At 39.1% G+C, this 12,500-nt stretch overlaps 2 protein-coding genes across 3 annotated transcripts in view; both read right to left on the bottom strand.

Annotated features, from left to right (window-relative positions):
- Nucleotides 1–12,500, bottom strand: part of LOC138015700 (2'-5'-oligoadenylate synthase 1-like) — a 32,403-nt gene that overhangs the window by 4,664 nt on the left and 15,239 nt on the right. The window contains exons 2-4 of one of the 2 annotated variants that reach the window (XM_068862810.1): nt 5,741–5,815; nt 5,487–5,659; nt 1,101–1,374 (exon numbers count right to left, since the gene is read on the bottom strand). In XM_068862810.1, the coding sequence (XP_068718911.1) occupies nt 1,101–1,374; nt 5,487–5,659; nt 5,741–5,815 (522 nt within the window). The remainder of the gene's footprint in view (nt 1–1,100; nt 1,375–5,486; nt 5,660–5,740; nt 5,816–12,500) is intronic. The other variant, XM_068862811.1, reaches the window with a different exon arrangement.
- The window catches only part of LOC138016254 (zinc finger protein 862-like), a 2,188-nt gene continuing 979 nt past the window's right edge, over nt 11,292–12,500 (bottom strand). The window contains exon 1 of the mRNA XM_068863425.1: nt 11,292–12,500. This exon is cut by the window's right edge and continues 979 nt beyond it. Within this exon, the coding sequence (XP_068719526.1) occupies nt 11,338–12,500 (1,163 nt within the window). The 3' untranslated portion in view covers nt 11,292–11,337.

Raw genomic sequence — 12,500 nt, 5'->3', positions numbered from 1 at the left:
AAATACACATTCCAATTAACTTGGCTTCGTTCAACGTAGACACACACAGCTAATTCACATAGTTCAAAAGTTTATGTATTCCCCGAAACAATGAAATTGCAATCAAATAGAACCCATTATGGACTATAAACTGCAGCAAGCAGGGACATTGGCCAAAAGGGGACTGTCTCTTCATTGGCTGACAAACAATTGACTCGTATTGAGGTTAGGTTAATTTAACTCTTTTTGGACATTCCCTTCCAACAGAAAGCCGCACGAAACCAGACATCGCTAAAAAATGTTTTCTTTTTCTCAAAAAGTATTTAAAGTTCGGGGCAAAGGAATACATCATTTTTAAGATAAGAAAATAAGCTTTCCAAAAACATATAACTTATTCACATTTAACTAAAACATTTTACAAAAAAAAAAGTTGAAAGACAACAAATTTTAGAAAATAACACTTAATCAGTTTCCCACTCAAATTTGCCCATTTTAACATTAATTACGAATTCTTGAGTGGAAAGGAAAAATCTGCCTCATTTTATTAGCTTTCTTGGACAAAAATTTGGCCGAAAACTGACCTGACACGAATATTTTCTTAATTTTTACGTAATTCGATTAGCTTTTGATTAAAAAGACAAACGCAACTAGATTCATTTTGACAACGTTTCGACATCGAAATGAATTTTAATCGGATGAAGCATAACTTATAGTACAAGAACATTAGAACAATAGAACAATATATACAATAGTACGCTAACAATAAATGTGAAATCTAAGTAAATAGTTTTGCCCTGACAGAGTCTGATGACTGCACATTAAGTGATGGTTTCAATTCTTTGATGAATTAAGCAGTCAAATTTCGATGCGCATTTCTTTATGACACTAAAACTCGCCCCTGGGGGTGCTGTTGTTTGGCCATGATCTGGCGATGCCTCCCGATAGCTGAGTATCTGTGTTCCTCAATTCGTTGATGCAAGTGACGAGCTGTATAGCCAACATAATCACACGAGCCACATTGAAATTTCAGCTAGCTATTCATGTGTATTATAATGTGTCAAATTTGGGACCCGTTGCTATGGCAACGAGACAGATCGCATTACGATTAAATCCTATTTTACCTCGACTCTGGTAAGTTGTAAATGCCGGCAGCAAGTCAATGTCAAATTCTCGAGACAAATCCAGGCGGAAATGGAATTTCACGGCGAAGGGTGTCTGTTTACCAAAGGTGATTCGGTCTTTATAGGGACTCTGTTTGAGGCATAACTCCAGGCGGTTCTTTGTATTCTGCAAATTACGTTTGTGCTCTCCCATGGTTTTCACATTATTGAGGAAAACCACACAGTCGATGTCTGCTTTGTCCTTGACAGCTGTTCCCTTTCCGACAGAGCCTCCCTGAATTGTGTTGAAAGGACAAACGATATTCATTGATAATACAGCATATCTTGAAAAAAACACAAAGGGTTGATGCCAAACAAATCCAGCTAGCGGTCAGAGCGAATCCGGCACTCAGCCACGCTGCGTGCCTGAAGGACCCTGAAGAAATGTATGAATTAATAAGTTTTCTACATCTTGTTCGGGATTTGACTCGACACTACATTATCACCCCTGAAAGTGCCAGTATAAGCAAAATACCTGCAAAAATGCCCACACAACGCAGAAAAATGCATTTCTGAGAGCATAGTTTCTCAAAAATTTGCGGTTGAAACTCAGAATATAGAGACTAACCCTTACGTGTCTGCCGACCGAGTCTGTCCTTCAATAATGTTTAATTTGCAAAATTAAATTGTCCCCTACAAACCAAATTTATACCACGCAATTTGATTTTCATTTGCTTTCTGACAAACACATTTTTAAGATTGCTGTCCTTATTGTGTTTAGGCTTTGTCTGTTTTCTTGTATTAATTTTATTCATGTACTTCATAAGCATGAAATATTTCGAAGACTAGCACTTCCTATCGGAAGTGAAATGCTACCTGACGTTTCCCAGGTTACTATGGCATTATAGCAGGGATGTAATTTTAGAAAAACTCTGTGGTGATTTGCATCAGCGAGTAAGCTAAACGCAGCACTTAAGGAGGCTCGAAAGGGTTTCAACTCTTAGAAGACTCTCTGTTTAGATCGAATGACGCTACAACACTATATCACGTAACAGCAATGTTATGGTACCATATAAAACACTGATCATTTCCAAACAAGATGTGATCATTATTGTGATGTAATAAGTTACCTTGGCAACGGGAGAGCTTAGCAAAAACACCCCATATTTTGGATTTAGTTGCTCATATCTCAAAAACGAACTCGATGACCCCCTTTTTTTATTGCTGAAAAGTGATAAGAAAGGCACGTTTAAAAAAATTATGTCTAGAGGATTCACAGCTACCTTAAAGAAATCACAAAACTAAGGTGGGTCTGAATCCACTTGACAGAATTGTTTTAAACTTTGCAGAGAGTTTGATCTTGCTTGCCCTTCCGATTACTTTTCAGAAATAAAAAATGGGGGTCACTGAGTTCGTTTTTGAGATATAAGCAACTACAAACAAAATAAAGGGTGTTTTTGCAGGGCTTTGCCCGTTGCCACGGTGACATATTACGTCACAATAATGACTGTATCTTGTTCAGCAATTATTCGTGTTTCATTTGGTACCACAATAATGCCAATACATGATACAACGTTGTGGTGCCGTTCCTTCTAATAAGAGCCTCAAGGGCGTCACTTGGAAGCGTTGAAACTGGTTCGAGCCTCCTTAATCAAGTGAAACGTTTTGCCTTAATCTGAGACATTCACTGCATTTTAAAGTACTACACTTTTAGAAAACTGCAGTCATTTATTCATTTGATAAAATTTGCCTTGCCAGTTGTTTCATTTTGGCTGCGAAATAAACAAATAAATTAATAAGCCAATTAATAGTGCATGTTGGTGCAGTGTGCTTTCCTCTCGAACGCCAACCCTACGTGCAAGTAGTTCATTGAGTTGATTAGTCCGCGCCGACCATGCAGATCAGCAAGAGATCAGTCATGAAACATTGAATGTACGTACGCATGCGGACCAACTGGTCTGGTCTTTCTCCACTCGGAAACGACAACTATAAGTCTTTGAAGCACAAAACGACAAGAAATATGCTAATAATAGAGATAAAGTTTCTCCCTGCCGACGTTTTCATTTAAGAACGTTCGCGCTAATTGTTTGTGCGCAACGTAACTGCGCAGGTAACGCGACTGTAATATGTCACGCATTACTTTGAGCATTAGTGAAGTTGAGGTTTTAAAACCTTTGCAGAAACCGTGGACGATAAGTCTTGCACAGCGTTGGATAAGAGAAGATCGTGATCAGTCAAAATTGGTTAAAAATATTTAGGAAAGTCAAGTAGACTACTGTACGACTGATGTTCGGGTTGTTTTTATCAGTCGTGCAGTAGTCTATTTGACTTTCATAAATATTGTTCAAGCATTAGTTAAAATAACATGGCGACAAAAACGCCGGGGAAAAAATCCCAGGCCGGCAAAGGAATGGCACATTTATTTCCGAATCATCATGAAACGTTAAAGAGAAGTGAGCGGGAGGATGGAAAAGCTATTTAAAAGGTAGCTGCTGATCGAGTAGTGGCTGAAAAGTTTGGAAAACTCCAGGACGAACCGTTGCGTAAATTTAATGCGGCTGTTTCTTTTTTGAATGTTTTTATTACCCTACGAACTTAAGTTCAAAATGAATGTATGTTTTTGAAGTTCTTTTCCTTTACTTTCGTGAAAATAGAGCAGTATTTTCGTCCTCGTCGGCTTGAATAGTGCGGACCTGCGTGGAAAAAACCAGCGATTAAATTTCACAAAAACCACACTCCAGAAGACAAGCATGACGGCAATGGGGAAATATTATACAAAACACTAACCAAATGAAGATGACGACTACTTAAAACTTCGTTGCTATGCTCGAGAAAGCTTTGTTTTGGGGTAAAAACCTTTCATCCCTTCAACGATCGATCCTCTCGTGGGTTCCAGTCCTTCCCCGACAGGACACGCAAAAACGTGACAAACGAAGTTTTCCAAGAGCTTCGTAAAATCACATCGATTTTACTCCCTTGGATCATCGGTGACCCCTATTTTTTTAATCATGAATCACTTACTCTACTTACTATCTACAAAATATGATAAAATGAAAAAAATCTCACCGTAAGAAGTTATCTTTTTCTTTTAATTTTCTTTCCTCGTGCCATTGAATTCCGGTAGTGGTTGCAACGGATAGAGGTTACGAAAACGCTCGTCCAGGATGAACTCTACTGTTTACGACATCCCTAGCGGCATGAAATTATCTTAAAATCTCACCCCTAAAAACCTATGCACGGAAACCTCGATTTTCGATGGATAAGCAGACGAGGCTACCTTTCGTTATTATGACAGATTTATCGAAATTAAGGCATTTTTCCACTGCCATTTTCTCCGAAACGAAGTCGGTGACCCCCAATTTTTTTATATTTTTGGAGTAAGTACTTTATGACCTAACTCTATGCGAGAAATGAAGAAAATCTCACCGTAGGAAGATTTTGGTGCGAACGTCCTTAAGATCTTGTACAAACACTGAGGAAAAAAGAAGTTCTTATCGTTCTACCTTTCTTAGGTCATCACAGCAAACACCTCACAAAACAGATGAGGTCTTGTATAAACAAATTCTATGGTATTTTCAACTTCAAAATAGTTTTTCAGAACACCCGAAGAATCAGGTATTTTTTCCCTTACAAAGATAAACTAGCTCCTTCCTTCAAGTCAAAAGTAGTGTACAGAGCAAACTGCTGTGATTTCCATATAGGGAAAACGAAACACCGATTACGTGACAGAAAAACAGAACATTTTAATTAAAGCCCTAACTACAAATTGTCACGAATCTGCAATTGCTGATCGTGCTTTCTTAACCAACCGTAGAATTAAGTGTGATCATTTTAAAATATTAGCAACTGGTCGACCAGACATGCATGCATTGTAAAATTAAAGAATCTCTGTTTATCCGTGATCTAAAGCCAGCTTTAAATGAAAACGTTGGCAGTGAGAAACTTTATCTCTATTATTAGCATATTTCTTGTCGTTTTATGTCAATTAATTTCGTTAGCTCCCAGTTCGTACAGTTGTATCTCTGAAGCATCTTATATAGCAATCTAGATATCTTCCAAACCCCATAGTTTTGTAATGGGTAAAAACTTATTCTGTTGCCTCACCAGGGAAATGGGGTGGGAGGGGTGGGGTCAAATATTTTTGGTACTTTCACTTTCTTGAAACTAACCTTTGAAATTCCACTTTAAAAACCCTCTCCTCGCGGCGCACTAATTTATAAACGTTTTCTTATATTAACAGGCTGATTTTGCAACAGGACGGGAGCCTCACTTGTCGACGGGAGAGCGCGCGGAATAGTCTGGATTCTACTCTAATCTGACCTAATATGGAATTTTTCTACGCCCACCGTCGTCAACTGACGCTCTTGTTCTGTTGTCTATTCAATAACACAAGGCAGTGACTCTTACCTTAACGAGCTTGTTTATGCTGAACTGAGGTAGATTATGTTGGAGGTGTTTGTACAGTAGGTCTACAACCTCGGAAATGCCACTCCTGCTGGCCTCGTCAAGTTGGAGATCTTTGGTAATGAATTTATTAACAGCAGAGCTGTTACTGAAGTCACATTTTTCAAAAAACGTTTCTGAAATAATGGAAGGATCGAGCACAAAGTTAGCCAGCTCGCTTTACCGTTGTTGGCTGTGTCGTGTGTGCTGTGTGTTACCTGCTGCGTGATGTACTGTCTTGCAGGGTACTGAAACTGCCCCCTCCTTCCACCTTCCTGCCTCGGTTCCGTGGGCTTGAAGAAAAGAAAAGAAAAAGAAAAGAGCGAAAACAACATGTACAAAACGATTTCTACTCATATAACCATCAAACTATAATTAACATATGACTTTGACCATTTCCAGTACTGTTATACGTATTTAAGATATATTCGTGAGAGCTTGAGTTCAAGGCTTAAGGAATTAATACAAAGCAGACGAAATCAATAATTTTGATATCCTCGATATTAAGTTATCATTCTCACTTTTACCATTTTGTTAGTAGCACGTACAGCTCAGTTTGCAAAGTTGCATGAATGGTGCGCATATTTTGCACCCGTTTGTAGTGTTGTATGGGTTTCAGTATATGAAATGAAGTAACTGACAGTGCAGTTTTTCTCTTGTTCCAGCTCGTTTTCCACGATAAAGTTGGATCGAACTGAACAACAAAAACATGTTACAATACATCCGTACCACAAAAGGTTAAGTAACTGGTCTGGTGGCATGGGTGGCGTTTTCGTTACTCTTTTTCGGTTTTTCGAGGAGAGCGAATCGCTGATTCCGAAAAACAAGTAATTAAAATGGTCTGACTCCAATTCAACAAAATCCACTGCCAAAGTGACTGCGAGCCCTTGTGGTCTCAATTGCAAATCAAAGAAAGGAGATCCATCCTTTTGGGCAACTTTTATAATCCTAAGGGAAGTGAGGTGATTAACCTCGAGCAGTTGAGTGCCTCACTCCTCAATATCGGACCAAGGATAAACAGTCAAGATGTTTTGCTTGCTGGCGATTTTACACTGCGACATAAGCATATGCATGGAAGCTGTGTAAACCGGGAGTGACCTAAGCACAAGCATGAGCAAAAGAAAAAGGAATCGTTTCCATTTTCTTATGCTTATGCTGATGCTTATGTCACGTTAATAGCTGTGTAAAACCGAAAAACCTTAAATAACAATGACCACAACCAGGTTTCCTGAGCCCGCGAGACTGAGCACCCCCAGCAAACCATAATTTTAATGAAAACCGCTGGTCAGCAACCTGGTTCTGGTCATTGCTGTCTAAGGTCTTCCGTGTAAACTGGTGCAACATAAACATAAGCATAAGATCGTCCGCCATTTTGGAACGTGGCTCGTCTCATTTTCTTGCGAGTTTTTTTCCTGGAGCTAACTGCGCTTGCGTATGTCATTTCTCTTATGCTTATGCGACAAGTGTGAACTTCGTCATGCTTATGCTTATGTCGCAGTGTAAACCAGGCTTGAAGGATAAAGTTGTTTGTGGGTGAAACGGGCCGAAAATTTCTGTTAAAGTGCTACTATGATAAAAAAATCACTTGAAAGTGTGATTGCTCAGCACTTGCCTGGCAAAACCTTACTGAGGCTTTGATTTTTATCCAAAGGCTATTTACTTTGAGTGTAAGTTTTGGATTTCACGGTGCACCATTACTGATGTTCCAAACTGACCGATTGGACCTCAGAGGGTTGGATCTAGGGAAAAGTGACGTCATTTACTCTCCAGCTTAAAATTTCAGTGTGTAAACGTAGCTTATTATATATGGAAAACACGAGTTTGAAAGCCCGAAACTCCCGCGCTGCATATTAATTCGGTTGCGTACACATGCATTGCCTTCTTAACCTCGTGAGGCTTTGACATTATTTTCCCCTTTATCCAGCTCTCTCAAGATTTTAAAGTTAGTAATGGAGGACCATTAAACAGGAAAATTCCAGTTAAAATAAACAGGTGTCTTTTTGAATTCAAGGCTTAAAACTACGTTCAGTTACTGTTTAATTAACATAGGTTTGAAATCCAAAGAAATAAAAATTGTTTTTTTGGCCATAGTAGCACTTTCAATGGCATAGATAAAAGTCTTGAAACAGAGTCAGGGGGACAGATTTCCATACAACTCCATACTTAATTAGCTCTTATTAACCGAGCAGGAGGTCTGTATGGGAGAATCTTGACCGAGGTCGTGAGTACAGACCGAACGCAGTGAGGTCTGTACACACGACCGAGGTCAAGATTCTCCCATACAGACTGACTAAGCTCGGTTAATAAGATGTTTATTATATGGCACACAAGAACAATTTAATTCGTTTAATGTACCGGTAACTGGTTTGTACTAACTGACATTTTTCTTGCGAACGGCGATGAGTGGCGATGAGCTGAACTTATTAATTCCGTCAAAGTTTGCTCGTCATCCTCTCTTTTGTCATAATGCTGTTTGGAACTTGAAGAAGAAAATACTCAATATTTATGCATTTTAGTTTGCATCTTTTCACCACAAAACATTACAGGTCTAGATGGGAAAATCTAGACCGCGGTCAATATGGATTTCAGCCAATCAAATTCGTGAACTTGGTAGTTCCCAGTCCTTGTGAGACAAAGCCATATAATAATATATGCATATTAAAGGTTTCGTAAAACATTTCAGAATAAAATGAGCAATATAAAAAATGAACGATGTTTCGATGACTCCATGTCATCATTATCAAGTTCGAAATACATGATAGAATTGATTATATATATAGTAACACTGGTATGAAGATATTTAGGGACGGGTGTTAAAATATTCAATTGTTATGTAAAAAAAAAATAATAATAAGTAAAAAATAAATAAAAATGAAAATATTCAATTGTTATGTAAAAATGTTAAAGTTTGGCGCGAACCGAATCCGACTGCGTGTTAAGTTTTGGTTTTATATTTCTAACAAACAGCATCTCGTAGATCAAGCAATCAAACTTTGTTTGGCATTTCTTTAGAACTGTAAACTAGCCTTGTAGATTAATTGCTTGCAGCTTGTGTTCTTCTTTCAGGTGTTTACCAATAGCAGAATGTTTACGTTTCGGAGATGCGTTGAAAGAGGTGTCGGGACTTATATCCGACATAATCTGTATCACACACTGATCACATGAAAATTTGTAAACAACGCAGTGTTGGTTAATCAGGGGAGGTTTGGTCTCCACCGTTAAGTTTTTCGTTTGCAAATGAGGAAAAAAATACTAAATCTAGGAGTAGATTAGCAGGTCACTTAAAATTTAAAAAGAACTGCGAAAAAACCCTAGGAAAAAATTAGAAAAAGGTGATCAAGGATGTAGAACTCGGTTCAATGGCTAAGGAGCATATGCACTTAACCTCTACACTACCAAAACACAGATCCTAATTTGCTAGCCATATGAAACTAATCGTAATAATTTATTGAAAGCTATCCGAAAAAAATGGATTGCTTACTAAGAATGGCATCGACCATCAAAAATGGCATCGCTTGTTTACAAAACGAAAATTAGCGTCTCCACCACTTTGATGTCATCAACGATTTTTGGGGTCTTATGCTCATGCATACAGACCCCTAAATCAGAGGCAGATCTTGATTGTCAGTCAGGGGCCGGTAGCTAGAAGCCTGGTTAGTGCTATCCGTTGGTTAAGAGGTATCAAAACCTATATCATTCCATGGTATTTAATGAATGTTAGAGCTACCCTTGCTTCGAGCAACCCGGGCCAGTTTGTCAGTGTGGGTTTGTCACTTTGAGGACGAGATGACCCGTGACAGATCTCCGAGAGTATAAATAGTCTGGCAATGAGACTGGGTACTAGTAATTGCGAGTCATAAAGTAGGTAAGTAAGTAAGTAAGTAATTTTATTTTACCACATATCGCATATGAGCGATGAGCGATAGCTCGTTTAAATGCAATAGCCATTGCTTCTAGGGCTTTTACTTCGGGTAGAAGAGCACAGAACGCGTCATCAGAAAGGAATGCAAATGCGAGAAATTTACTCACAAATAATTAGTACATGGAAGTTTGGCAGTGCGGAAGTTTGGTAGTGTGGACGTTTGGCAGTGTGGAAGTGTGGAAGTTTGGCAGTGTGGAAGTGTGGAAGTTTGGCAGTGTGGAAGTGTGGAAGTGTGGCAGTGTGGAAAAGTTTGGCAGTGTGGAAGTTTGACAGTGTGGAAGTTTGACAGTGTGGAATTTTGGCAGTGTGGAAGTGTGGAAGTTTGGTAGTGTGGAAGTGACGCTAACCCGAACACGAACCCTAACCCACACTGCTAAACGTCCACACTTCCACACTGCCAAGCTTCCATGTACTAATTACTTGTGAGTAAATTTCTCGCATTTACATTCTTTTCTGATGACGCGTTCTGTGCTCTTCTACCCGAAGTAAAAGCCGCTTCTAGCGTGTTGTCGTCGTTCTGTATTTAAATCTGCGGTCGTTTTCCATGTTTTGAGAAAATTTTGAAGAGCTTTCCGTCGCATATCAGTTGTAATTGTTCAAGGTAAGTTATTTCTGTTTCAAAATTGCTCTGTCGCGCTGTCTCTGAGCGGTTTTCTTTCTTTCATTTCGAAAATTAACTACACTTTCCTGCCTTGTTTGTTCTTTGTTATTTCATCCAGGTGACATCGCTGAGTGGAGTTTCCTCGGCGATATCGATACTGGAGGCAGGAAAGTCTTTGAAAAAAAATTACAAGATTATTAAAGAAATAAAAAAACGCGCCGAGTGCTTTGTTGAGTTATATAAGCACGCGGGAATTTTTAAGAACACGAGAAGTGCGGAGAAGCAAGTGCTTATTTAACTCAACAATGCTCGAGGAAAAAGTTTTTTATTTCTTTTATAAAATAAAAACGACCACGAAGGGACAAGAATTCGTCAGACAACAAAAATGAGCGCGCGCCCTGAATGGCGCAATTATGGCGCAATTTTTCCCTGATTGCGTGATACGCGAGCGTTTCTTCTGCTTAACCATCTCGAAGTTTTTCATGTGTACTATTAATAAGTAATCACATGATTTTACTCATACAATTTGGAATAAATAAGCACTTGTAAAGACTTTCCTGCCTCCTCGATGTTTTGGTCATTAAAAAGTCGAAACCGAGGTCAAATGAAGGAAATTCTTCAGCCATAATGGCGGTCTGGAAAAATCTCCTCAGTATTTTCAGCGACAAAAATGATTGACTTGGCTTGCGTGCATATGTTGAATTATAAGGCACGCACCATACATACGCTGCGTGCCTTGTGGACTTATAAAGAACTCGGCTTGACCAATCACAGTGCATGATTAACCTTGGTGATTTTATAATATTTTAGAAAAAAAATAGCGATATACAGTGCTCGACACTAACTTTTTTGGATACTAGGCAGTGGGCTAGTAAGCACAGTAAATCACTAGCCCACAAGGACAAGCCACTAGTCCAAAACAAGGCCAGAAAAAATACACCTACAAAAGGCTAGAGAATTAGGAACCATTAACCTTCTGGTGTCCTGCCTCTCCCCAGACACCCTGTTATTTGTCCATTTACACTTTAAGAAACTGTAATATATATTAAATGAAATAAAAAGAAATAACTCTCACTCTGATGTCATTATTTTATTCTCTCATATTAACAATAAATATGAACGTTCAAGATACTAGCCTGCCAGAACAATTTTATCAATTCAATGACTTAAGCAATCAATGACTTCATTGAAGTACTAGTTCATGGCAACTGTCAGTCAACATGTTCAGTTGTATGCTACAGGAATGACTTGTACTAAGCAACATGTTTCAAAGTATTACATAAACAGTGAGTCTACTCTGCATCTCTCTTATTCTGCTCCAAATACTCTGGCCTCCTCCTTCTTTCACCTGAAGTGAACCAACGTGCAACTGCTCTTGTTGCATCATATTCTGCGTGGCTTGGACCATTGATGGCAATGTGCATCAGAGCACTTACTGTTGGGACATCAAGGCATGCTCTGTGGTCGGTCATGATTCTGTTTAAGCAGCTGTTGCCTCTTTCAACACATGCAGTCTGCACTGGAATGATCAAGCACAGTTCTATCACCATGAGCAGATTTGGAAATTCATTCCCATAAACGGTGAACATGTGAGGCCAAAAGTCCTGAACACTCTGTTCCCTCAGCTGAGGCGTTCGGTACACTAACAGTTTTAATTCAAGCCATTCATCCAGACAGGCTTGCTCATCAAAATTATGCCTTGTGAGAAGTGCTTGAAAATGCTGTTTTATGTCAGTTAGCTTGTTCTCACCAAAGACAAGGAGATCTTGCCTCTCTCTTGGCCACAACTGGGGGTTGCTTAGATCGGCTGCTCCACAGAGGACTGGATCCTCCTGGAAATTGGAAAATCTCTTGTGAAAGTAGTCCTTGGCAGATGTGGTAAGTTCTGTTTTGATAGTTGTATAAGAAGCATCATCTCCATTTTCTCTTGTGAGATGAATTCCTTTAAACACGTTGTCATCAGTAATCTCTGCACAAAATGATCTGACATGTTCTCCAGGCCTGAGGTTCATAGCATCTAAAGCTCCACAAAGGGTGTCAATCTTCAGTTGTACAGCTGAAACAGTCACATCATCTCTTTGGAAAAATAAAGATGCCTTGCTAACTTCTTTGATGACATCCAGTAAAAGGTGCATGAACTTCAAGAATTTAAAACTCTTCAATTTCTTAGAGTAGTTTTTGGCCCTTCCTTGCATTTGAGCACTACTGTCTCGTGCCTGTGAAGCATGTTCAAAGTGGATAACAATGATCCTGTAGTTCTTGCAAAGCAGTACCTGTAGAGCCCGAAGCAAATGGGGTACCCATCTAGATCCATCAGCCTTAATACACTTGTATGCCTTCTCATCCATTGATTCAGCAAGATCTTTTAACTCTTTTAGTGCTTTGCAGGAATACTTGTAATACTTCCACATGCCTTGCAACAATTCCTTTACTTCTTGGAAGAGAGGAATACCCT

This window comes from Montipora capricornis, chromosome 9, assembly GCF_036669925.1.
Source record: "Montipora capricornis isolate CH-2021 chromosome 9, ASM3666992v2, whole genome shotgun sequence".
Lineage (NCBI taxonomy): Eukaryota > Metazoa > Cnidaria > Anthozoa > Scleractinia > Acroporidae > Montipora > Montipora capricornis.
Note: the sequence above shows the minus strand (reverse complement) of the source record. Positions and strands in the feature narration are given on the sequence as shown.